The following is a 26,435-nucleotide window of genomic DNA, read 5'->3' on the forward strand; positions in this document are numbered from 1 at the left end:
ATTTTTAAAATTTTGACTACAAAGGTTGCTGTATTCCAATTAAAATTTTTATATATTATATTTTTTTAACATTATTTAAGATGTTACTTACAATTATTGTAATTATATATAATTTACGTCCAATTGTACCTGCTTCTTTTTTGTCACTTTCAATAATTCCATATGTAACATGTTCATTATTATTACATGCTTCTGGTATAATTTTACCAAAAAGACAGATTGAAAATATAGATAATAAGATGTTTTCAACATATATGAAAATTTGTCTTTTTGTATTTGAAAATTGTTCAAATGTCAAGGTAACAAAGAATTTCTTATTGTTAATTTTTAAGAAAAAAAAAAATAACATTTTTATTTTTATAGATATATGTATATGGTGATTATGATGAAATAATAAAAAAAGAAGAAAAAGCAATTGTTCTTTCTAATCATCAATCCTCTGCAGACTGGGTTGTTTTTAGCATTCTTTCTAATCGTCAAAATACAGATTATGGTCTTCGATTTATTGTAAAAGCATCACTTCAATATGTTCCACTTTTTGCTTGGTATGTTTATCAAAGAGGTTTTGTTTTTGTAAGAAGATTTGGTTCATTTGTTTTGGATCCTGTTGAGAGGCAACTTAATTATCTTTCAACTTTAGGATCACCTTATTGGCTTTGTATATTTCCAGAAGGAACAAGATTTAATGCTAAAAGTTTTACCTCTATAGATAAAACACATGACTGGTGTATTCAACAAGGTATTCGTGCATTTATGAATGTTGGAAGACCATACTCAAAAGCATTTACACTTTCTTTTAATAATCTTAATCAACATATAGATGCAGTTTATGATATTACAATTGGTTATAATAGTACTGATAAAATGCCTATAAGAGGTGAACCATTAAATATGTTTGATTTATGCCTTAAAGCAGCAGAAAATAAGTCAATACATATTTATATCAAAAAACATCATCCTGATAGTATACCAAGAAGTATGTCTGGTCATAAAGTATTTATGATAAAAAGTTTTGAAGAAAAAGAATTGTTGATGGAAAAATTTTATGAAACGGGAAATTTCTCTGATCAATCTGGGAAATTATTAGAAACAATATCTCTTTTGGAAACACTACCATGTGTAGTATTATATACACTACCAATAATTGCATCTTTTTATTCTTCTAATGTTAGAAAATGTTATTTAACATCATTAGCTTTATCCCCATTTTTAATTTTATGGACACGTTTATATAGAAAATTATAAAGCAGGTCAATAAAAATATTTATTTTTAGATTTTGTTGTTTACATATAAAATTATAAATAAAAAAAACCAATGGTAAATTTATTTTCTTGCTGTTATTTGTTTTAATAATTTAATAATATGCTTACAATTTTCAGCATCATCAGGTACTATTGAAAATAAGAAATCATACTTTTCTCTATCTGTAAGATGTAAAAACCATTCTACATAATCTTTGTACCCCATTTTTTTTATTAAATGTGGTAATTTAATATTTTCAGCTTTGTTAATCAAAAAATGTATGTGAATCCATAATGGTAAAGATAATGGTATATTAACAGTTGAATTTTCTTTTTCATTTGCAAAACTTTTAAGATATTCAGTAATTTGTTGGTAATCACTTAATAATACAGAAGCTTTACAATTTAATGGATTTAATCCTTTATCACAAAGTGATACTAAATCAGCAGCAAATCTTTGATAGGTTGAATTTTTAATCGGTTTAATAAGAGTAAAATTTAAAAGCATATTTTCAATAACATAATCTATAAATTTTGAAAGAATTGTATTATTTTCTACTAATTCTTTTAATTCAGAAACATGTGTTTTAAAAACTTTTAGATGATCTCTCATTTCTCTTATATATCCACTACATGATGAATTTTTTAATAATTTATTCATGTCTTCCTCATGCATTGAAGCAATGACTAAAGACAATAATTCTTTTATATTTAATGAAATTGATGCAAGTGATTGATCAACTAATTGTGTTAATGGTTGTGCAATTGATCTCCATTCTTCTGCTATCAAATGTGCTACATGAATCATCTCATAATTTTTTTGTTGAATTTTGTTTACTCTTCCTGTTAAATGTAAATAATCAGATTCCATATTAAGATTATTTTCAATTTTAATAGCAATATATTTAACAGCTTTTGATATATTAGATTCAACATCTTTTTGTAATGTATGATCCCAATCAACTGAAGAAAATTCTAATTTAATTTCAAATGTTAATTTTTCAGCAATTGATTCGTATTGTAAATCTTCTTCATTAAATATTTCATCGATTTTTTCATATAATATTGCTAATGATTGACTTAATATAGAAGCTTTAATTGGAATTAATGCATCTTTAATAGCTTTAACATGATTTTCATTATGTGTTGAAATAGTTTTTGATAATGTTTGAACAACTCTCATTGAATTTTTAGTATTAATCGTAATACGATTTTTAATAATCGTAGCTATTTTTTTTGACATTATTATTATATATTCACTTCCAAGTAAATCAAATTGTTCTAGTACTGTATTTAATTTTGTACTAAGTGTTGGTAATAATTTACTTAATTTTTCATTATTTCCTGAATTTATTGAAACATTTAAAAATAAAGAATCTAATTGTTTTGATGTTTCATCATAAATTTTTGCCAATTCTTCTTTACTACAATGAAGATAGTCTAGAGCTTTTAAACATGATGTAACTTTTGATGCATTAATAGTATCAAGACCTTCCATTAACTCATTAACAACTTTACTTCTAACATTTCTTGTTATTTCAGGCATTTTATAAAGAAATCCCTCATTCATCCATTTAACTTTAGACATTTCTGGATTTTCTGAACTAATAGCATTTAATTTACATACAATTTCAGCTTTTATTAAAATATCATTTTCCTTAATGACATCATCAATAAGTTTTTTACACAATAAACCATTATTTAAAATTCTTCTTAATTTCATAGCATTCTCATAAATAATAACATCTTCTTGAATTTTTTTTCTACGATTTTCAATTTTACTATATAAATTTAATGTTTCATTATAAATTCTTGACATTGATTGATGATATTCTTCCTGAACTTCATCTAACACTTCAATAGCACTAGCCTGTTCCAATAACATTGGATAATTTTCATCAACCCTTTTTCTTAATTGTTTATTTAAATTTCCTTGCATTAAATCTACTTTTTGTAATAATTTCTCATCTGTCAACTCTGTACATGCACCAACATTTTGCAAGTATTTATTTTCATCAACTCTACCCCATACAAAATCTTCTAATTTACCTGAAAGTTCTTTAGTTGTTGACATTAAACTATAAAATAAAATTAGTATTATAATTAAATTCAAGGCTATTATATTAAGATATCTTAAAAAAAAGGATAAAACCTTTAAAGTAATTTTAATTGTTGCAAAATATTTTAATAATAATAAAACAAGTTATTATGTATAACAGAAATAAAAACAAATTTCTACCTATTAAATTAACTAAACATTTAAAGATACATTATAATGATGTAGCATTTTTAACTATCTCATTCATATCAATTTTATGAAATGAATCAATGTCAACTGGCTTTAATATATCAGTTATAATACCGCGAGCAATTGTCAAATTTCTCATTCCTTCTCTTAAAGTAAATGAAATATTTTTTTCTACTGGTACATGTTTTAGAAATAGTATATGAGCTGTTGTATGTTCTCCAGGCATTACCATATCTTTTGAAATATGAAAACGTCCCACTTGATCCCATGTAGAACAAAATACTGTGTCAGAATAATTTGTTCTTATACCAACTTTTCTACCACCTTCGCTTTCATCTAATAAATAAAGTTCAGCTTTAAGTAAATTTGTTGTTTTTATAGAACCAGGAGTACCAAGCCACATTCCCCTTCGAACGTCATCTGCTTTGACTCCTCTACATAATATGGCACAATGTTCTCCAGCTGAAACTGAAGGAACAGATTTATTAAATACATGAATATCTGAAGCAACAGCTTTAACATCTCTATCTAACCCTATAAGTTGAATTGGATCACCTTTTTTAATTGTTCCTTTTTCTAATGTACCAATTACAACAGTACCTCTTCCTTGAATTTTAACTTTTTGCATTATTGGTAAAAGAAAATTTGAATCTTGTTCTCTTTCAGGATCTGGAATATCATCTAAAGCATTTATGAGATCTTCAACACTTGTTTTATCAGTACCACTCAAAGCAGATAATGCTGATCCTCTAATAACTTTAGCATTATCACCATCAAAACCATTATGTGACAATAGTTCACGTGCCTCCAATTCACATAACTCCAGAATATCATCATCAACCAAATCTGCTTTATTAATAAATACAATAATATTTTTTAAACCAATTTGTTTTGCTAAAATTAGATGTTCCTTTGTCTGAGGCATAATTCCATCTGTTGCAGCAATAACTAAAATAGCAACATCCATCTGAGATGTACCACATATCATATTTTTAATGAAATCTTTATGACCTGGGCAATCAGTATGAGCATATCGACGTTTCTGTGACTCATATCCAACATTAGCAGCATTTATTGTAATTCCTCTTTTTTTTTCTTCTTTACTTTTATCAATTTCTTCAAATTTTAAAAATTTAGCCCCTCCTAAAATATTTATATTTATTTTATTATTATTTTTTTTAAAAAAAATCTACCTTTTTCTGATAAAACTCTTGTAATAGCTGATGTTAATGTTGTTTTTCCATGATCAATATGACCTATTGTGCCAACATTTAAATTACTTTTTTTAAATATATCAGATTTATTTTTTTGAGTAACTGCCAATGATATTAATGAAGTATAAATAGTATTTTTAAATACAATATTTGATATTATTCCATTATTAATTTGAAATGGATTTAAAGATTTTGTAATAAATGTTGACAACATTTTTGATATTTTATAGTGATAAGAAATTGACAAATAAAAAAATCTTCAAATGACGTTTTTGATAGAAAAATATTAAAACTATTTTCGTTATAAGACTCCATAACGTGATCCCAATACTTACATATTGTGCATATTTGTAGTCAAGGTGATACAATACACTAATTTTTTACTTGTCATTGTATATAAAAAGTATTATAGAATTTACATAATTTTTATCTAAATATATTATAATACTTTTATTATAAATATACTGTTTATTTATTATAAATAATATTATTTATAAATTTATTGTTATTTAAAAAAATATATATATATATATAAATTAATATTTATTAAATTTTGTATTTATATCTAGATTTTATATTGAATAAAAAAATATTTTTTTATTATTTGTTTATTAAATTTATATTAAAAGAAACTGATTAGTCACAATTAGTCATTTTCATAGTTATTTTATATTTTTTTTATTTAAAATAGAGTAACATTTTAAATAGTTTTAGTGATGCAAAAATTGGTCCAGAAAGAATAATACACAATTTTGATTATTTAATAATATAGAAAATCTTTATTTTTATAATATTTCTTTTTTTATATTACTTATTTTAATCATCAAAATTTTTCTTATCAAATACTTTGCTTTTTTTTATTTTTAATAAAGATTAAATATGTATATCTTTTACTGTAAAAATTTTATTTTGAAAATTATATAGTTCTTAGTCATTATTGATAGTTATAATAATAATTTAGTAGTTATTTAGAATATCATCATTATTTATAAAATTTATAAATAAAAAAAAAATTTTTTTTTTTTAATTTTTTTATATATGGCATTTCAATATCAGGCAACTGTACAGTACAGATGTGTAGTAAGTTACAAATTTATTTTTAATCCTTTTTTTTTAATATTATTTTTTTTAAAGCTAGTAGGAATAATAGAAGTTGATCATCCTATAGGAGGTTTAACAGAATCTGTTCAGAGAGATGTTGTTAGTAAGTGTATTGAATTAGTTGCTTATGAGGCAAATTTACTTCAAACAAACAATAATTTTTCTAATGATATTAGAGAAAAATATATTGGTATACATAATAATCCACTATTAATGAAAATAGATGTTGATATGAATATTACAAATAATTCATTTACTATTACTCGTGTAAATCCTGGACCAAATGAAAAACCAGGAGTTTCATATAATAATTGGATAGATATTAGTATAGCTTTTAATGGTGATGATGTATGTTAAAAAAATAAAAAAAATAGTTAAATAGAAAAAAAAATAACTTTTATAGGTTTTAAGTGATTTCTTTGCTTATATTGCAAAAAAAAAAGGCCATCGACGATGTTTTGTGTTTCATTGTGAGCATGGGCAACCTCCACAAATGATGAAGGCAATCAGAGATATTTATCACAATTTCCGAGAAAATAAAAAACATGTCGTTAATAACATGTTTAAACAACCAATTGCTCCTCCTGTTCCACCAAGTAGGTAAAAAAAAAAAATTTATTTTATAATTTCAACTAATTTTTTTTTCCTAAAAAAAAATATACAAATAATTTAACAATTTGTAAATATAATTATAATTTAAATTTAAGGAAAAAGAAATTTTCCTAAAGAAACAAATCCATTATTATCAAATTTAGAGACATATCCATGGTATCATGGTCATAAAACAAGAGAAGAAGCCACAGCATTACTAAAAATTCCTGGAGATTTTTTATTAAGAACTAGCCGTGGAGGTTATGTATTATCTGTTGTCTGTTCAGATGAGACTGTTGGAAATTTTATCTTTGAAAAAGATGTTAAAATATATAAAGTTAATGGTATTGAGTATGACTCTTTGATACATCTTATTGAATATTTTATGAGAACAAAAGAAAATATTCATCTTGGAAAGCATGCTGAAGTAAGATTAGTGAATCCTATTAAAAGAGATTCCAGTAGTCCAATTGTTTAATTAAGTCTACTCATTTTTTTTTAATATAAATATATACTTATATATTAATATCACAATTATTATTATTATTATTTTTATTAAAATTTATAAATTCTATTTATAATAGGGTAAAATTTTTATCAAGTAAACTAATTTATTATTTCTTCTTTTTTTTTAAATATTTTATAATTAATCATTTTTATTGTTAAAAATCTAAAATTTTTGTTAAATTTTCTTTTATTATACATGGGTTGTCCTAACAATCATTTCCTCATAACAAAAATCTTCTTTTGGTGAAGGTAGTTTATAATTACAGCCTATAAAAATAGTATATATATATAGACATATAAAAGGCTCACTCATTTCATATTGAGGTATAATATTATTATTACTAGTTTATTATTAAATTCACTACATTTCTTATTATATTTCAGAGATACCGTAACTTTTTTTAAGGCATCTTTTAATACATAAAATTAATTATGTTTCTTAAAATATTTTTAATATTATTATTTTTAATATTAACTTGTAATGCTAATAGATTAGTAGATACTTCAGTCTCCTGTGATCAGGTATATAATCATTATTTTAAAATCTTTTAATTAATAATTTTTTTTTGTAAAGGATAACTTTATTTTTAATGTTCATTTTCAAAAAGTTTTTTATGGTTTAATTTACTCTGAAAATGGCTATCCAAATTGTGTTTATGTTAATGGAACAATTCAATCCAAAGATATTTATACAATAAAAATTCCCTTAAAAGGTTGTTCATCAGTTAAAAATAATGAAGGTAACCTGGAAAATTCTATTATAATTCAGGAGAATGCCAAATTTCTTCAAAAAAGTGATAAAAAATATTTATTAACATGTATACCAACACAACCAATTAAAGAGACAGAAAATTTTATAACTGTTAATTTTGGTGGTGTAACAGTTGACTCCTCAAATACTGCTCAAGAAGTTATTAAAGCAAATGTATTAAATATCAAAGATAATATTCCATTAAAACCTCCAAATGTTAAATATTCTGTACAAATTTTAAATGGACATGACCTTAACGCAACGGCATTGAGAGGTCCTTTAAATATTGGTGATGATATAGTAAGTTTAAATTACAATATAATAATTATTAGTCAATGACAAAAGAATAAACTTAAATACTCTAGTATATAAAAAAAAAGAGTAATTAAAATGTGAGTTAGTTTATATACTATGCTATTAATATATTTATGGTTTAGATTATATTCTTTAGTATAATTTAAAGGTAGTCTTTTATAAATTAATTGCTTCATGTCACGAATTAAAAAAAAAAATTACTTTTTTTTTTTCATTTCCTACTTTACATAATCCATAAGTATATTTTTTCAATCAGATCAATTATATACATTATGTAAATAATTGATATTATATTAGACAACAAAAAAGTGATAATTATTTATATTATATAAATAATAATTAAGAAAATCCAGATTGTTTATTATAAAGAAAAATAAATAATTAATTTGAATAGTAAAAGTTATTTAATTTTTTAAATATATATAATAAAAATAAGAAATAAAAAAAGTAACACTATATAAAACTTGCTCAATTAATAATACTTGAGTTGTTGATAAAAAAAAAAAGTGAAAATAATTTATAATTATTATATTTATAGACATATCTTGTAAAACTGGATGAGCCATTAGTTGATACACAAATAGGAAGATGTTGGGCTTCAGATTCTAAAAGTGAATTAGAATTATCTGATAAAAATGGTTGTACATTACAAAAAGTTGGTAATATTTGGGGAGATTTTGAAAGACTTCGCCAAGGAAATGATATTATATTTGTCAATAAAATTAGAGCATGGGCTTTTCCAACAAGTAATGAAGTAAATATATTTTGTAATTTAAGAATTTGTATGAATGGTCAATGTAAAGATAAAGAGTGTGATAAAAATAAAAAACAAAAAAATGATTTAAGAAGAAAAAGAAGGCATCCGGAGAAAAGTTTTTCAGAGATTGAGGAAATTGAAACAGTAAGTGCTCATATTCGTATAAAAAGACATGATTCAAAAATGAAGACATCTCAATTAGTCTTGGCAACCACAAATGGTAATGATATAAATAATCCAATTTTTTGTATTTATCCAGAACATATTATAATAATTATTGTTACATTTATTGTATTTATTTTAGCTTTAATTGTAATAGGATATATACTTTATAGATCAAGATCAATATTACAAGAAAAAAATTTTTTTACGTAATGTAATAAAAAAAAAAAAAATTTATCCAAATAATGTATAGCCATTGTTTAATTATTTCTGATACTATTATATTTAATATACAATAAAAATTGTTTGCCTAATCTTTAAAAGATAACAAAATAGTTTATTGTTATTTGATTAATAATATATTTAAAATTATTAAATAAAAAAAAAAGTAAACAATCTATAAATCCAAATTCTTTACAAATCAGACATAGGAAAGTAATCTTAAAATACCTTAAGAAAAATAACTATATTTTTAAGATTATTGTTTAATTTACCATTAGTAATAAAATTTTTAAACATTTTCAAAATATAAAACGCGTCTTTTGCATAATTATAATATATATATATATATATATAATTATATCGTTATTTAAAAAGAGTTTAAGTATCTCGTACTTTTCTTAAAATGTTCAAATCTTACCTATTATAAACTACTTATAAAAGTGTGCTTATTTATTAAATTTTAGTTTATCTAAATGACACGAAAAATAAGATTTTTAATTACTAAAAAGTTAAAGGTAAGGCTAGTTTTTAAAAATTATAAATTATTTCTAAAAATAATTATAAAAATTTTGATTGATTTATATATTTTTTTTTGACATTTTTATAATTATTTTATCAATATAACAATAATAAAATTATTTTTTTTTAACATTTAACAGAAAAAGTCCTTGAGTTACAATAATGATGTAGTATAAATTTTTTTATTTTTAACTTTTTTTTTTTTAAAAATAATAATATTTTATTTTTATTAGAAATAAATAGTAATATGTAATGAAAATAGTTTATATAAAATGTTTTATATTTATATAAATTATCATATTTTGTTATTAAATAATAATTTGTAAATTTAATATTAATTATATATAGCTATTTTTATATAAAAATGTATATATATTATATTTGTCTCATCAAACTTGATCTTACTAATAATTCCTGTACATGTTAACGAAGAAATATATCCTATCATCTCCTATAAATACTCTTATTCCTATACAACCCAAAAATGACTGATCCTATAAAATATATTAAACTATATATTTTCTTTTTATTCACTATTATCCATATACTATTTAATATTTTATAATTTGTATAGATGACGTTGTATTAATTGGCAGATATCTATATTATCATAATAACCTGTTACTTTTAATTTATACATTTATATATCTCTTCCGTCATAATTATAACTATAATATAAATATATAAACATATATATATATATAAAGTATATTTCTTGATATAATTATTATTATACCTTGTGGTATTTAGAGGCAGAAAAGAATTCTAATAATTTTTGTTTATATGAACATGATGACTAAAAATTAGTTTTCACTTTTCTAACATTTTTGATGCGTCTTAGTAAAATATATAATTATTACAATGATGTAATGATAAAATTATGTAATGCCTACAATCACGTCTTCTTATTATATAATTATTAATATTTAAATTAAAAATTTATTTTATAATATATTTTTTTTTTATTTAAGAAATCATATCTGGTATCATTAACTGTGGATATTTTATTTTAAAAGGAAAATTTAATGAAATTTAAAATTATCAGTATATTATTTTTGATATTACAATAAAAATGTACCATTATTTGTTATTCTTTCTATCATTTCTCATAGTAGAAATTATATCATCTCAACAGTAAGTTATTATCCAATTATTATTTATTTTTATTGAATTACTTTAATATAATAATAAAGGTAATCATATATATATATATTTATTATACTTGTTTGTATAATTAAATTATAATTGAAGATACAAGTTTCACTTCAAAATCTTTTAATTATTAGCATTATATAAATAGATAATATTATTAATGTATATTGTTTTATTGAACAAATAAAAATCTCTTATCCTTTTTATAATATATAAAACTCTATTATTATATTTGTAAAATTATTTTCATTATTATAGAAAGTATTCCTTACATACTTTAAAACCAGAAACTCAAAAACAAGTAGACTTTTTAAAACATTTAGAAGTCAATGGAACTAATGGACTTTTAGATACAAAACTTGACTTTTGGCAAGAACCAACATCACCAGGAAGGATTGTTCAAGTTATGATTAAAGAAATGGATATAGAAAAATTTACAAAAATGATGGATATTTGGAAAATTTCACATAATGTTACAATTTCAGATGTTGAAAAGTAAGTATATATATAAATATTCTGAAATTTTAAAAAAAAAAAACAAAATATTAATGGATAATTTTTTTTTAGAATTATCAAAAAACGTGCTACTGAGGCAAAAGAACGTGCTTTATTTGAAAAATCTTTTAAAGATACATCACTTAGAAGGCAATCATCATCTAGGCGTCGTGTTAATCTCAGTCATACACAATACCATTCATTTGGTTCTATAATAAATTACTTAAATACATTAGCTATAACATTTCCAGATAGAGTACAAGTTCAACCAATTGGAACAACACATGAAGGTAGACAAATACCATTAATAAAAGTAAGTTTTTTTTTATATATAAATTAAGAAAAAAAAAAAAATATAATTATTTGTAGATAGGAACAGAACAAAAAGGAAATAAACCAGCTATTTGGATTGATGGTGGAATTCATGCTAGAGAATGGGTATCACCATCTGTTGTTTTATATTTTATTGATCAATTAGTTAATGAATATGAAAGAAAATCATATATAAGAAATTTAGTTGACTCAATTGACTGGTATATTGTTCCTCTTCTTAATCCTGATGGATATGAACATTCAAGAAGTAGTACTGATCCCGAAACTCGATTATGGAGAAAAAATAAAAGTCCACAATCTTGTATTACTGTTAATTCAGGATTTTTTGCACCACCAAAAACACAATGTTGCCAGGGTGTTGATCTCAATAGAAATTATGATTGGTTCTTTGGTCAATATGGTTCATCAACAGATCCATGTTCAGAAATATTTCAAGGTAAACATGCATTTTCTGAACCTGAAACAAGAGCTGTTAGAGATTTTGTATATAAATTAAATGGACAAATTAAAACATTTTTAACATTTCATAGTTATTCACAAATATTAATGTTTCCATTTGGTCATCAACAACGAACTTATCCAAGTGATGTTGATGATTTACGTAGTACTGCTAATAGAGCAGCTGATGCTTTAAGAAGAGTTTATGGTACAAAATATGTTGTTGGTACTGGTGCTGATACATTATATCCTGCATCAGGTGGATCAGAAGATTGGGCTAAAGGTAAAATGGGTATTAAATATGCTTATTTATTTGAACTTAGACCAGAAGAGAGTGTTTATGATGGATTTTTATTAAGAGAAGATCAGGTAATAAAATTATATTTTTATCATTGATATTTTTAAGATTCTTCCAACGGCACGTGAAACATGGGAAGCTGTCAAAGTAATAGCAACCCAAACATTAGTGTCTTTTCCAGCTGGTGATTATTCCTCACAAATTATACAATCAAATAAAAATAATATTGCATCTTTTACCAGGAATGATGATATTACTTCTCAATCAACGTGTCGTGATTTAGATGCCCTATGTAAATATTGGGCAAATAATGGTGCTTGCCCAAATTGGCCAAGTATGAGAGAAAGATGTCCATTATCCTGCGGGTTTTGTAGATGATCAATTTTTTGATCAATAAAAGTAATTATTATCTAATAATTATAACCTATATTTTTAAAAAGCATTATAATAAAACTATTTATTTTTAAATAATATTACTAAATATGGATTTTATATACAAAATATAAGTATATAAACATTTTATTTAATTTTATCCTACTTTTAATATTTTTCTATAATATAAATATGATGATTAATAATATGATCCACCAGTCCATGTGTCACATAAATGTTTCAAAGACAACTCATTATCATTTTGATTAAACATTGAAAAATGTATAATTAAAAACTTAGAGGTCATTCTAATAATAAATCACCATTAGCAATATTTAATGTTAAATGTTATTTTTTAAAATAAAATTAATCTTATGTCAAAGTTTAAATTTTAATCAAACAAATATGATATCTAAATAAATACATTTACCAAAAAGTTTTTTTCAATATAAAACATGTTATTATATTTAAAGTAATTTTTAAAAATATATTTGAAAAATTTATAACATTAAAAAATTATTGTGCAATTAAATATTTTACAAATTTTATTAATTAAAAAAAAACTTGATTTCTCTATCGTAAAATGTTTCAATGACTAATTTCTTTGTAAAATTATTTAATTGATGTAAATAAGATAATTCTTAGTAATAAATTTTATATCTTCTTTGTAATTATTTAAAATTTTGTTTTTATGTTTTTTAGTTTATAAAATTAATTTAAAAATTATGTTTAAGTTTACATAGTAACCAGTTATAAATGTTAAAATTATAAATACACTAATATTAAATTATAAACAAAATAATTAAATAGTAAATAAAAGGATAATTTAAGATATTAGTTTTTAAGTTATCATAGATGTATTTCAAAAGCTCGAATTAATATAATCTTTGTTATATTTTTTTAATTCTTTAAATTATACATTATCATGTTAAGTGATTGTAAGTATTTCTGTTTAACATGGGTCCAAAGTTAAGACTACATGTCAAATATATCTATATTAAAATTTATTCAACACAGATACAATTCTTGTAGTTAGGAATATCAAAAAATACTTTGTAATTGGTATGTATAAAAAGATAAAAAAAAATAAAACTTTGTAACTTATAACAATACAATTTTTAAGCAAAATTGACACTCTTTTAATTAACTTCATTTAAAAAAAACAGCAGACATTAAGTGGATACCTGTAATTCTTTCATTATTTAGTTGCTTCCATTTTAAAGGATCGTTGTGAGACTCTTAATTTTTAAAGAAAAAGTCATTGACAGTTAATACAATTAAGATCAAAAAGAATTACTTTTTTTTTCTTATCTATAAAAAAATTTTATTATATAATTTATTAATTTACAAAAGAAAATTTATTCAAAAGTTTGTTAATTAATTTTTTAAAATTTTGGAAATAAAGTTATCTTTGTACCAAAGAATCATTTTGGTGAAATACTACTTAGCTTCTATTTGATAACTTTCAAACAAAAGGTAAGTAAGAAATATTTTTTATATAAATTTATCTTAATAAAATTTGAATAATAATGATTAAACAAAAACATTGAAAATATAGAAACCTTTAAATTAAACCTAAACATAAACAAATAATTTCAAATATAAATAATATATGTAACAAATATATAGTAATATATATAACTTTCAGGTTGTAATAAAAGAAATTTTGTTTTAGTAAAATTTGTTAAAATTTTCAAATCATAGTGGAAAAAATTCCAAAAGGCACTTTACTTAAGAACATTATACCAAATACAACACAAGTGATAACATCCAATTTTCAATGGGTTTACATACAAATATTGAGTCTGGTGTTGTATCAAAAGATAATTTTCCTAGTTTGGTTCAAACAATAAGGCGGCAAGTTTTAAAACGTGGAAGAGGTAGACCAAGAAAATCAAAAAGTGAAAAAACTGTTTTAGAGGAAGAAATTGTTAGTAAGACTGATGAGGAGATGGCAGATATTGATGGAATAAATGAGGATTCTCTTTTAACTATTAAAGATTTGTTAATAGAAAGAGATAGTAGTGAATCTGGTAGTGATCATTCATTTTTTAAAGAAAACAACAGTGATAAATCAGATTTTGTATTTTGTCCAATTACCAACAATTTATCCATTAATAGGGGAAATTCAGATAAATTAAAAAATGCAATTGGAAAGTCACTTGACTGTACTTTAAATTCTCCAATAAAATTAGAGGTTAACTCATCCATTTATCAACCATTACCTTCCACAAATAATGGTTCTAAGGAAAAACGACAAAAAAATGATATCATTACCAATAGAAATGAATGTTATGTAGATGGTTCTAGAAAAAAATATCTTGTTCACAATAGTCATTTTGTCCCAATGCAATTAGTAGATAATGTTTTTTACAAAAATAATTCTGATATTGGTCTCGGTGTTAAGTATCATGCGTTAAAAGAAATGGAAACAAATGAATATGATAAGGTTCCTAAAATAGAAGAAGCAATCTATGGATCTCGACCAAATGTGTATACTAAATTTATCGAAGAAAACAGAGATATGTTTATGAATGATTGCAGCCTCAGATGTGTTTTTGATGAGGTGGGACAAATTAGAAAATTTCCCCTGCAAGGTGAATATAATAATAATTTAAAATAGCTTTTAATTATTTGTATAAATAAAGAAAAAATATATTTATGGTTATTGAATGCTGCTGGGGCTATTTTTTTTTTGCAATGAAATTTTTTGCATTTAACATTTAGAATCTCTATTAATTTATTAAAGACAAATAGTTTGATGGAAAATTTTTAAATGATTAAAGTGTGGTATTTTTATTTATTTTATTTTAAAAATTTATCTTATATTTATTATCACATAAATATTTACAAAATATAGGTTATCAACGAACATTTACTACAAATCTACTTTAGTGAATTTATTTATGTAATATAAAATACATTATAAACTTTTAATTCATCTTTTGAGATTGCCTATGGTAAAATTCATTTTTTTTATTTTTTAAATAAATCTATTTCGGATTCTTTTTTCAGTTAATTTGATTTTTTTTATAAAAAAAAAAATAATATTTTTATGAGGTATGAGTAAAATTTTGATTTGAATATTGTCAGTAACACAAGTTTTCATTGGTTACTTTCAGAAAATTTTCTTGATAAATATTTAAAGTTTAAAAATATGTTATGGATAATTGAAATCTTCTTTAGATTTACAGTAAATATAAAAAGCATTTTTTATGCTCAAGTTTAAATTATTTCCAAAATTTATATTATAAAAAAATAAACTCAATCTAATTATTGTTTATAACAATAAAATAAATATTACAATCCTAAAATTTTTTCCATTTCTTTTTTTACATAATCAACATTTTCAGCAGCTGTAGAGTTTTTTTGAAATTCAGACTCATAAAGTCTTATTATTTTGAATCCCATTTTTTCTAGTACTCTGATCTTAAAACTTACTGCCCCAGCTTCTCTGATACCAACACCAGTTTCAATATCACTAATAACATGTCTGTTTGAAATAAAAACAAATCCAATTTTTGGATCATTGCTATTGATAAGTTTGTCCCAATCATTAACAATTCCAATTTCACTATCTCCAATATAAGTAAAAATATTATTTACTAAAAATGCATCTTGTATAAGTCTAGGACCACTACATTTTTTTTGACTTCCTAAAATACGTTGAATAGCTGAATTTGCCAATTCAATATAATTTATAGCTTTTTTATCATAAATAATACTAGTTATTTCATTAATTAAGCCAGTGTCCGTTTTGATGTATTTTTTTAGTGAAAACTTAGATCTATCAAAATCATTTAATTCATTTCTAGCAGCACAATCAATCTGAGCAATTAAATTCAATAAATACATTTTCATATTTTCTGGTTTTTGATAAAGTAGATCATTAACAAATTCTTTTTTCAAAATACTTTCTGCCATTCTTGGAGTCATTTTACCAAAAATTGCCATTCCATAAACATATCGTAACAATATATTACTGTTGTCAAAATTTTTAATTGTAACAGTATTATTAAAATAATTTAAAGGTACTTTTATGGTTTCAGCAGGTAAATTAAGTTTACTAAAAGAAATTACCACTTGAATAATACCTTTAATATTGAGTTCTTTATAGTTTTTATTTAACCAGTTTTCCATTAATTCCCATAAGTCTTTATTTCCACAATTCACAGAACTTAATGATGAAAAGACAGTAGATAATTTACTTGCATTGCTAGTAGATTTAATATTTTCTGGTAAATTTTTACAAATTAATTTTAATATTTGACTGTTACTAAATGACAATTTATTAAGAGCACTTGCCAAATCTACTAATTGATTGCTTGACAAAGGTTCATCTTGTTTTAATTCCATGTGTTGGGCAATCTCTTGAAGAAATATTATTGGTCGTTCTTTTGTAGCAGCTATATAATGTATAAGAGAAACCGATTGACTAAGAGATAAATTTGGTAATAATTCTCTTGCTTTATTAAAAATTATTTTGCTTTGATCAGGTGTCAATTTAACTTTTCCAAGAAGACCAAGGATAAAATCTATTGATGTGGTGTTACTAAAAAGATAATAATTAAGATTTAGTATAAAAACACTTACTTTACATGTAGAATAACGCGTTCTTTAATAGCATCCATTAATTTTGGATTTATGAATTCTCCTCCATATTTGTGTAGTACAAAATATAATGGAACTAACTTTTCCATAGGAAGTTGAGAAAAAGAAACTTGTTGAATATCTAAATAACATTTATTTAAAATGTTTTGGAGTAAAATAAAACTTTTATTGGTTTTATTTAAATTTTCAAAATTGCCATAGTATGAACCAAACAAATTAGCAACTGTAGTTGATGTAACAATAATTGATTCTATACTTGATGTTTCACCTAATATATGAGCATTTATTGCAGTGTCAAGTTTATTATTTTCAAAGAACTCCTTCAAAGCTAAGGGAGTTTCAGAGGATAAGAACTTGCCAAGTTGTTCAAAAATTATGGATACTTCTAATTCATTATTTGGTCTTTTAAATTGAATTTTCTCTTCTAACTCACATAATGTATTACTATTAAAATTTTTATGTGTAAGTTTCCCTTTAAACTTATTATCAGAAGTAAGTACAGCATCAAGCAACTGGTCATCAAAATTCCAATTATCTGTAGAGAATGAGCATAATTGTACAGTATTATTTGGCTTGATTAATCTATTAAACCTATTTAATCTTAATATATAATGTTGAAGACGCATCATTTTTTCTAAAAACATTAAATTTAAATTAAATATATTATTATTCAAATAAACATATGTTTAAAAACACTTTTAAAAAATAATTACTTTAAAAAAAAACTATTCTACTAAAGTAAATAACAAACAATTCTATATATATTTATATTTACAACATTATTTGTTAATTTTTATTTGTGTCAGTAATAATTTTCTCCTGAGATTCAAGTTGTTGAGTCATTTTTTTTGAAAAAGATTCTTGAAATGCAATTAACAATTCCTGATTAAGTCCCATTTGTTTTTTAAAACCTAATAAATATAATTTTTGTAATGATAAAAATATTTAAGTAACTTACATGCAGATGTACACTCTGATTCTGGAGGTATAAGTGATATACTATTTAAATCATAAATACATGCATTAAAACACCTATTTGTAATAATATTATATACTGTAAGAAATTCTTTAAGCTATTAAAAATATTTATAAAAACTTTAATATGTTAATTACCTGTTCTGGAGAATTAATAGACATGATAAATAAAATTTTTTATAAAAAAAAATTTACCTTTATAATTCACGTTAAGAGACAATATTTTGGAATTGTGTTTGTATTCTGCATTTGACCAACACAATAATATTTATCATTTGTTTTGAAATACAATAAATTAATTTTGTAAATACTTCATTCTAAAGAAATTTTCTTTCGATTTCTTATAAGTATGAAAGAAATTTTAGAAGAAGTAAACTGTTATTTTCCAGATCCTAATTATGATTATTCTTCAAAAGAATTTTTACAAAATGGCCATTCCAAAAAAATTTCAGATTACAAGTCAATGAATATAAAAGAAACTATATCAAATCCTAATCAAAAATTATGTGCCCCTTTTTTACCATGTACATCAGATAGATGTGAATGCCAAGGATTTTCATATAATGGACTTGAAACTTTTGATTTACCTGATCAATTAATACTTGAAGAATGTTATGGATATACATTATGTTATAAATGTCAACATCCATTAGGTATTACATAAATATATATATTTTTTATACTTAAATTTATGATATCATTTCAGAGTATCATGTTGCTCAGTTAAATGAAATGACAGATCAACAATTGGAGATTATGTGTCGTATAGTTATGGATTGTCGTGATGTACATGATATAGTATTAAATGATGAAGATATATATTGCAAAGGTCTTGCAGTAATCATACGTGATGGAATGATTGAATGTTTAAGAAAACAAGACTTTAATTTAAATGAGAATCTTAAACCTGGTTTTGATTTTATTGTTACAGATACAGTTAATCTTGTTGATCTTGTTTCAATGGTTAAATATAATATGAATGAACAAAATCATCATAAAAAGATAGTTATGAAATTATTGGATGCATTAAATGATTATGAATTACCATGTCCTGATGATTATATTAATTGTGATGAAGATCCACAACAATTTATTGAGTATGTTGATTTTTATAAACAATGGCTTTTTAATGTTATTATACCTCAAAAATGTAATTATATTAAATTACTTATGAATGTTCAATTTTTTGGAGCTACATTTTTGATAAAGATGCGTAAAAGTTTATTGAATGATAATATTTTAGAACTTGATTGTGATTGTCTTGAATTACTTAATAAAGTTTATGATGTTGTGGATAAAGTAATTATTCTTGGTAAGGGTAAAAGACAAATTAACTTAAATATTAAAAATAGATTGGTTAAGTATGAAAAAAATTTACGAGAATTAGAAATGCAAGAAATAAAAAATGCAACATTATGTATTGATGATGGAGAAAATTCAAATGTTAAACAAGATTCTTTACAAGTACCAAATGTAAAAATTAATGGTAATAAAAATGTATATTTGGAAAAATTTAATGAAATTGTTGAAGAAAATGTTGTTACACCTAATGTACCTTTAGATATTCGTAATGATTATATTGCAAGAGTTATTACAACAGCTGAATTAGCTAAAAATGGAAAAAAGTATGGAGCTTATCTTTCACAATTTGAGAAAGTTGTTAATACTGCTTTACCAAATATGGGAAAAGATTATGTTAATAAGGTAGTATTTGATTTTAGACATAAATCAATTATTGTTTGCTCAAAACAAACAGCAATTAAAAAAGAGCAAGTTATTGCAGGTATATGTTTTCGTGAATTCAAATTACGTGGCTTTATTGAAATTGTATTTTGTGTCGTTCAACTCAAACATCAATCGCATGGTTTTGGTTCATTTATTATGGATTTAATGAAAACTTATAGTAATCATTTAAATATTCCATATTTATTAACGTATGCTGATAACAAAGCAGCAGGTTATTTTTCTAAGCATGGTTTTGTTGAAGATATTGAATTAAATGAAGAATACTATAAAAATTATATAAAGCATTATGATGGAGCTAAGCTCATGGGTGTTAGTGTTATAGAAAAAGTAGATTATACACTTTTAAAAGATCAAATTGAATACGTCAGTCGAATGGCTGATAAATTGGTAATAGATATTCAACCAGTACGTTCATATGTCTCAAAAACATATGCTGGAATTGAACATTTATTTAAAGAAAGTGGTAAAGGTAATTTAAAAAAATCAACTATTGTTGCTCTTTCCAAAATCTCTGGTTTTGAAAGATATAATATTAGAAAATTAGCAAGAATAGATCCTCCTGAAATAGATTTTGAAAAGAAATGTCAAACTATTTTAAAAGAGCTTAAAAGTCATAAAAATATTGTATGGCCTTTTGAAAATCCAGTTTCTGAGGAAGAGGTACCAGGTTATCATAGTTTTATTGAGAATCCTATTGATCTATCAACTATTAAAAGCAAGCTTGATAAAAATGGATATTCACATGAGCATCAATTTGTAGCTGATATAAAAAGAATGTTTGATAATTGTTATCGTTACAATGGTTCCACTTCTCCCTATTATGCAATGGCATATATTTTAAATAAAAAATTTAATGTATTACAAGAAAAATATTTCCCTGATTTATTTTTACAGGCTAAACTTCCAGAGGCACCTACAAAAGAAGCATTAGAATATTGTCGATAATCTTCAATCATTTTTTTTTATAACGATCTCATTAATTTATTAAGTATAACATTTTTATATTTATTGTAATTTTTTTTCTTTAAATAAATTTCATTTAAAATTTTTTATAATTATATACTTAATTATACTTTCTATTGGTAATGTCAAATTAAATATGAAATTAAAAATTGAAGATGTTAGTTTAATATTCAATAAGAAAAGTTTTGTTTTATTAATTATGCCTTACTTATTTTATCAACTATTTTTTATACCACTATTCAGCCTTTTAAAAGAACAATTACTGTTTTATAAAATGAACTATAAGAGTTTTTAGAGATATCTTCTTGTTATCTTTTAAATACACAAAGTAGGCATTCCTCAAGTGAGTTGTATAAAAAGGGCTTATTTTAGTTAAACATTTTTATCATATAAATAGTAAAAACGATTTCTTTATTTTGTATTATATAAAAATAAGATAGCTTAAAAGATAAAACATTTTTCTTTATACAATTTTCTATATTACATAAAATTAATCATACATTTTTATTATTTTATCTAAATAAATCATATAAATATATATTTTTAAATTAAACATATATCTTTTTTTTTACTCATATTATTGTTACAATTTAATATAAACAAATAAAAAAAAAATTAATGCTCCAATTTATGGAAAAAAAATTGGCATATTTGTTTTGTCATTAATATTATTTAATATTATTCATCATTTTTCTATAGATAATAAAAGTAATTGTTGTCATTGATATTTTAAAATTAAATAATTTTTCTTATTTTTTTTTTCCTTTTTTTTTATTTCTTTATTTCATCAATAATATTATAACTAATTATATACCATACCAAAATATAATTTTAAATTATAATATGAAAAAAACTTTTAATACAAATATATTATTAAAAATTTTATAATATATTTATAACATAAACCATTTCCTTTTCATAACTTGGTATGATCAAATATTCATTCAATTTTTTTTTCTACTATTATTAAACTATTTTATGATTAAAAAAAGTATAAATATATATGTATAATATATTTTCCCTAAATATTTTATTTTTTAGTTAAATAGAAAAGTAATATTTTAAAAATTTATTTATTGGTTCGGACAATTCATATGACTTAAATATTTCTTTTATACCTATATAATTAGTCATTAATTATTATTACATATTAAATTTATTTTTAAAACAATTGTTCATTAGTATAAATGTTGTTAAGTTAAATGCATTTGTTAGATATTTTGATTGATATTTTAATTTGTATTCGTTAAAATAACACAATTTTATTGGTATACTAATATATCAATTGTGAATATATTTAAATAGATCGAACAAAATAACAACACGTATATGTTCATATATTTATTTTTTTTTTTATATCATGTTTCGAAAATACATAAGTAATGATTTTTGTACATGTCTTCTATTTTTCACTGTTATTTTACTTAACATCTTAACAGCTTATTCTTTTATATTTATTTATTATTAAAATAAATCAATTTTTTTTTTAAGTTGATTTATTTTTGATAAAAATTTACTTTATACTTTATATTATTTTAAAAAAAAAAGTTTTTATTAAAAAAAAATGTTTATTAAAAATTTTAAATTCTTTGTTTTGTATAAAAAAAAAGGAAGACATTTTTAATTTACTCATTATAAGTATAGATGTTAATAATAAAAATAATTCTACTGTACAAGGTTAAATAAAAATATTTTACTTAAAGACATGATATCAAATATCAATATTGTCAATTTTTAATGATTAATGAATAATTTTTGTAACATTAAAATATTGTATAAAAAAAGAGAGAAACATTAACATAAATTAAACCAATTATAGGTAATATAAAATTGAGTTGTAATATATTAATATATATATTTCTTCTTATCTTAATACCATATTTATTGTTTCTATTATTCAATATAATCATAAATATAAAGTTTAAATATAATATTTTATATTTTATACTATTAATCCACATTTAATATATAGATACATTAATCTATTGTATAAATTTTCATTTTCTTCCTACATATTAGCATCTCATTTCAATAGTATGTATAATACTTTCATAATAAATAAATTAATTTTTTATCACATTTACTTCTACTCTATTAATTTTTGTAGTAAAAAAAAAAAGTTTTTTATTTCAAAAGAGTGATAAATTTTTGAACTACACAAAAATGTTTTATTTATTTGTAAGTTAGTGTTGTATATATTTTAACTACTTTTCTTAAACAAGAAATTTATATTAAAAAAAAAAAATTTATATATATTTTTTATGAATCATATTATATAAAAATATTTTTAATTATTAGGTAACATTTTATTATTAAATTATTTAATAGTTTTTTTTTTTTTCGTTATAAAAAATATTTTTTTAATGTAATATAAATATCATCATTACTTATCAATTGTTTTATGTTTAATTTTTAGTTAAGATTTGTAAAAAGATAGTTATTATTTGTAATGATAAATAAAGAATTACAGTGAGGTAAAATAAATGATAAGTAAAATAAATAAAATTTGACAATGATTATATAAAATATTTTATGATAAAAATAAATGTTAAGATATTATACTTATTTTATTATAAAATTTTGATATTTATATATATATACATATTTTAATTATATTATTCAATAAATTTTTACGGGTATATTTTAATGTTAATAACATTTACAATGAAAAATTAAATAATTTACATCCTTCATTAATCCCATATATTTTGTGTATATATGTTCAATGAACAAGTTATTTCATATCTTGTTCCTTTTATATATTTTTCAATTGATACAATTACTTTTTTACAAAAGTCACATTAATTCAACTAAATATCAGTGGTTAAAACTTTCAATTTTATTATCTTCAATCATTCTCCTTTCTACTCATCAAAATTTTATTCTATAAAATATTATGATAGTGTAAATAAATAAAAATTTATTAAGTAATTTCTTATCAAAATGTCATTCTTCAAAATGTTATATCAAATTTTTTGCACTTTCTAAAATTATCTTTTATAATTAAAGAAGAAAATTTTTTGTTGAATGGCATTGTTATGTGTTAAAAAAAAGATGTTGTAAAACTAATTTAATGCAGCATTCATTGAAGTGTTTTTTTTTATTTTGGGAGTAGATTTATTTTAAGACATTAACGCTTCTCCTATATTTTTATGTATAGTATTTAATGGAGCCGATATATAATTTAAGAAAAACCATTTTTATTTTAAACAATTCTTTTATATAATCAAAATATATATATATATATATATATATAAATATATATATATATACATATGAATATATATTGATTATATTATTTTTATTATTGTTATTAAAAAAAATATTATTAATTGTATTTCTTAATCTTTTAATATTGATAAATCAAAAATACACATTCTTAAAATAGTTTACCCAATAGATAAAGGTTAATTTATTTTTTTTTTTTTGTTTAATAATATAAATATTATGTTACTTTTGTTATCTTTTATTATTTATTATATATATTAAGAAGATTATTGAACTATTAAAATATATATTTTAGACATTGAATGCCTTTCTCTAGATCATATATAGATACTAGAATTGATTCAACAAATAGAATACCCCAACAAAATAATCATAATATTAATGTTAGACCTACATATACTAAAAATGGAAAAATAATAAGAAAATGGAGATATCATGAAGGTAGAAATCGTTTTTTTTGTGATGGAAGAATATTTATGTCAAAAGAGGTTTCACTTCTATTTTTAACATTATTTCTTATAATTACTGTCACCGGATTATTTCTTGGTTTTGATGGGCCTTATTTATTTAAAAATGTCTCACCAGCCATACCAATTATTGTTTGTATATTATTTATTTTTGTAATTACATGTTTATTAAAAACTTCTTTAACTGAACCTGGTATTATTCCTAGGGCAAGTTCTAGAGAAGTTATTGAAATAGACCGCCAATCTGAGGAAGCCGGATTAGGGAGAAATGTTAGGCAACCAAAGACTGTTGTTATTAATGGAATACATTTTAAGTTGAAATATTGTAATACTTGTAGAATATATCGTCCCCCCAGATCTAGTCATTGTTCAATATGTGATAATTGTATTTTAAATTTTGATCACCATTGTCCATGGGTTGGAAATTGTGTTGGATTACGAAATTATAGATATTTCTATTTTTTTATTGTATCATTAGCAATATTAGATTTATTAATTTTAGGTAGTTCTATAACACATATTGCCTTAGGTTTGTTTTTAATAATTTTATTATTATTATTATTAAATTATATATATTTTTTTATAGTTTCAAGTGCTAAAAAAGCTTTTATTGAAAGTGTAAAAGAAACTCCTGTATCAATATTTATTTCTGGAACATGTTTCCTATCTATGTGGTCTATATTAGGATTATCTGGTTTTCATACATATCTTTTAGCAACAGCACAAACAACCAATGAAGACATCAAAGGAACTTTTGATAAAAAATTAAGGCCTGGAACTAAAAATCCTTTTTCACAAGGAAATATATTTGTTAACTATTTTAGTGCATTATGTAGTCCGGAACCTGTCTCAATGTTAGATGCTCGAGGAATCTATGATCCATACTCAACAATAACTTCAATCTCAAATTTACCTGTTTTTATGCCAACACTAACAATCAGTAATGAGAGTGAAGAGATATCAGGAATTCAAACTATCTCTTCTAATCCTTTAAATTCAGTCTATTTAACTCCAGAATCATCAATAAATAATACTGAAAGCTCAAGACATAACAATGGATTACAAAAACATTATAGTAATGGAACGAAAAAAAGTGGTATTAAAAAAAATTCATTTAATCAAAAAATTACAAAAGTTAATTATAATTGTAATGAGGAGTATCCTCCACCAATAGAAATAAGAGTTTAGCATTATTCTTCAATTTTATGACAAATATGAAAAAAAAAGAGATATATATATTTATATATATATATATAAATGAATAATTAATAAGAATATTAATAAATTAAAAAGAAGTATTTTCAATGAAGAAAATAAATTTTATCAAAATTATGAGTAAGGGAAAAAAAAGGCAAGAAGAATTACTTTAAAAGATATACTATGAACATCTAATGATCTCATTTTTGGATAATTATATGAATTAACGGGTTTAATTATTTCATCTTCCTAAACGGTACATTAAAACTTCTACTCATACCAGAAGATGAGTATTTATTAAATAATATTATATAAAATTGTTAAATTAATGTTGATTTTGTTATTTAAATTCATGTTACATATAATATATTACTCAACATCAAATATAACATTTACCAATAGATAATTGTCATAAAAAATATTTATATTCTAAATATTTAAAATCTAAATATGTTGAATAAAAAATTTTAACAATTTTTGTTAATCTAAACAATAAATAATTTTATTTTATTCCTAATTACGTATGTTATA

The 26,435-nt window shown here is 22.0% G+C and overlaps 12 protein-coding genes across 12 annotated transcripts; 8 read left to right on the forward strand and 4 right to left on the reverse strand.

Moving 5' to 3' along the window:
• Window positions 1–80: 80 nt before the first annotated feature.
• Window positions 81–1,245, forward strand: SRAE_2000316600 (1-acyl-sn-glycerol-3-phosphate acyltransferase epsilon; the record flags this gene model as incomplete). The annotated part of the gene is made up of 2 exons (XM_024654326.1): window positions 81–299; window positions 364–1,245. The coding sequence occupies 2 exons, from the start codon at window positions 81–83 to the stop codon at window positions 1,243–1,245; spliced, it is 1,101 nt and encodes a 366-aa protein (XP_024507709.1).
• A 79-nt stretch (window positions 1,246–1,324) lies between these two features.
• On the reverse strand, window positions 1,325–3,316 carry SRAE_2000316700 (Hypothetical protein; the record flags this gene model as incomplete). The annotated part of the gene is made up of 1 exon (XM_024654327.1): window positions 1,325–3,316. The coding sequence occupies one exon, from the start codon at window positions 3,314–3,316 to the stop codon at window positions 1,325–1,327; it is 1,992 nt and encodes a 663-aa protein (XP_024507710.1).
• A 196-nt stretch (window positions 3,317–3,512) lies between these two features.
• On the reverse strand, window positions 3,513–4,918 carry SRAE_2000316800 (Elongation factor Tu, mitochondrial; the record flags this gene model as incomplete). The annotated part of the gene is made up of 2 exons (XM_024654328.1): window positions 3,513–4,633; window positions 4,684–4,918. The coding sequence occupies 2 exons, from the start codon at window positions 4,916–4,918 to the stop codon at window positions 3,513–3,515; spliced, it is 1,356 nt and encodes a 451-aa protein (XP_024507711.1).
• An 824-nt stretch (window positions 4,919–5,742) lies between these two features.
• SRAE_2000316900 (SH2 domain and PTB/PI domain and Pleckstrin homology-like domain-containing protein) lies at window positions 5,743–6,874 on the forward strand (the record flags this gene model as incomplete). The annotated part of the gene is made up of 4 exons (XM_024654330.1): window positions 5,743–5,784; window positions 5,839–6,153; window positions 6,209–6,401; window positions 6,513–6,874. 4 exons carry the CDS (start codon window positions 5,743–5,745, stop codon window positions 6,872–6,874), a joined length of 912 nt encoding a protein of 303 aa, XP_024507712.1.
• Window positions 6,875–7,335: 461 nt separating this feature from the next.
• On the forward strand, window positions 7,336–9,101 carry SRAE_2000317000 (Zona pellucida domain-containing protein; the record flags this gene model as incomplete). The annotated part of the gene is made up of 3 exons (XM_024654331.1): window positions 7,336–7,425; window positions 7,478–7,954; window positions 8,508–9,101. The coding sequence occupies 3 exons, from the start codon at window positions 7,336–7,338 to the stop codon at window positions 9,099–9,101; spliced, it is 1,161 nt and encodes a 386-aa protein (XP_024507713.1).
• Window positions 9,102–10,701: 1,600 nt separating this feature from the next.
• On the forward strand, window positions 10,702–14,392 carry SRAE_2000317100 (Peptidase M14, carboxypeptidase A domain and Proteinase inhibitor, carboxypeptidase propeptide domain and Proteinase inhibitor, propeptide domain-containing protein; the record flags this gene model as incomplete). Its single annotated transcript, XM_024654332.1, has 7 exons — window positions 10,702–10,763; window positions 11,040–11,276; window positions 11,349–11,589; window positions 11,646–12,416; window positions 12,454–12,679; window positions 14,123–14,193; window positions 14,366–14,392. The coding sequence occupies 7 exons, from the start codon at window positions 10,702–10,704 to the stop codon at window positions 14,390–14,392; spliced, it is 1,635 nt and encodes a 544-aa protein (XP_024507714.1).
• A 105-nt stretch (window positions 14,393–14,497) lies between these two features.
• Window positions 14,498–15,340, forward strand: SRAE_2000317200 (Hypothetical protein; the record flags this gene model as incomplete). Its single annotated transcript, XM_024654333.1, has 2 exons — window positions 14,498–14,597; window positions 14,637–15,340. 2 exons carry the CDS (start codon window positions 14,498–14,500, stop codon window positions 15,338–15,340), a joined length of 804 nt encoding a protein of 267 aa, XP_024507715.1.
• A 677-nt stretch (window positions 15,341–16,017) lies between these two features.
• SRAE_2000317300 (Hypothetical protein) lies at window positions 16,018–17,954 on the reverse strand (the record flags this gene model as incomplete). Its single annotated transcript, XM_024654334.1, has 2 exons — window positions 16,018–17,269; window positions 17,311–17,954. 2 exons carry the CDS (start codon window positions 17,952–17,954, stop codon window positions 16,018–16,020), a joined length of 1,896 nt encoding a protein of 631 aa, XP_024507716.1.
• A 160-nt stretch (window positions 17,955–18,114) lies between these two features.
• Window positions 18,115–18,465, reverse strand: SRAE_2000317400 (Tim10/DDP family zinc finger domain-containing protein; the record flags this gene model as incomplete). Its single annotated transcript, XM_024654335.1, has 3 exons — window positions 18,115–18,239; window positions 18,287–18,401; window positions 18,442–18,465. 3 exons carry the CDS (start codon window positions 18,463–18,465, stop codon window positions 18,115–18,117), a joined length of 264 nt encoding a protein of 87 aa, XP_024507717.1.
• Window positions 18,466–18,652: 187 nt separating this feature from the next.
• Window positions 18,653–19,690, forward strand: SRAE_2000317500 (Histone acetyltransferase KAT2B; the record flags this gene model as incomplete). The annotated part of the gene is made up of 3 exons (XM_024654336.1): window positions 18,653–18,956; window positions 19,010–19,615; window positions 19,656–19,690. The coding sequence occupies 3 exons, from the start codon at window positions 18,653–18,655 to the stop codon at window positions 19,688–19,690; spliced, it is 945 nt and encodes a 314-aa protein (XP_024507718.1).
• A 2-nt stretch (window positions 19,691–19,692) lies between these two features.
• Window positions 19,693–20,994, forward strand: SRAE_2000317600 (Histone acetyltransferase KAT2B; the record flags this gene model as incomplete). The annotated part of the gene is made up of 1 exon (XM_024654337.1): window positions 19,693–20,994. One exon carries the CDS (start codon window positions 19,693–19,695, stop codon window positions 20,992–20,994), a length of 1,302 nt encoding a protein of 433 aa, XP_024507719.1.
• A 3,548-nt stretch (window positions 20,995–24,542) lies between these two features.
• On the forward strand, window positions 24,543–25,895 carry SRAE_2000317700 (Palmitoyltransferase; the record flags this gene model as incomplete). Its single annotated transcript, XM_024654338.1, has 2 exons — window positions 24,543–25,236; window positions 25,294–25,895. The coding sequence occupies 2 exons, from the start codon at window positions 24,543–24,545 to the stop codon at window positions 25,893–25,895; spliced, it is 1,296 nt and encodes a 431-aa protein (XP_024507720.1).
• Between the last annotated feature and the right edge of the window lie 540 nt (window positions 25,896–26,435).

This window comes from Strongyloides ratti (genome assembly GCF_001040885.1).
Source record: "Strongyloides ratti genome assembly S_ratti_ED321, chromosome : 2".
NCBI classification, from domain to species: Eukaryota; Metazoa; Nematoda; class Chromadorea; order Rhabditida; family Strongyloididae; genus Strongyloides; species Strongyloides ratti.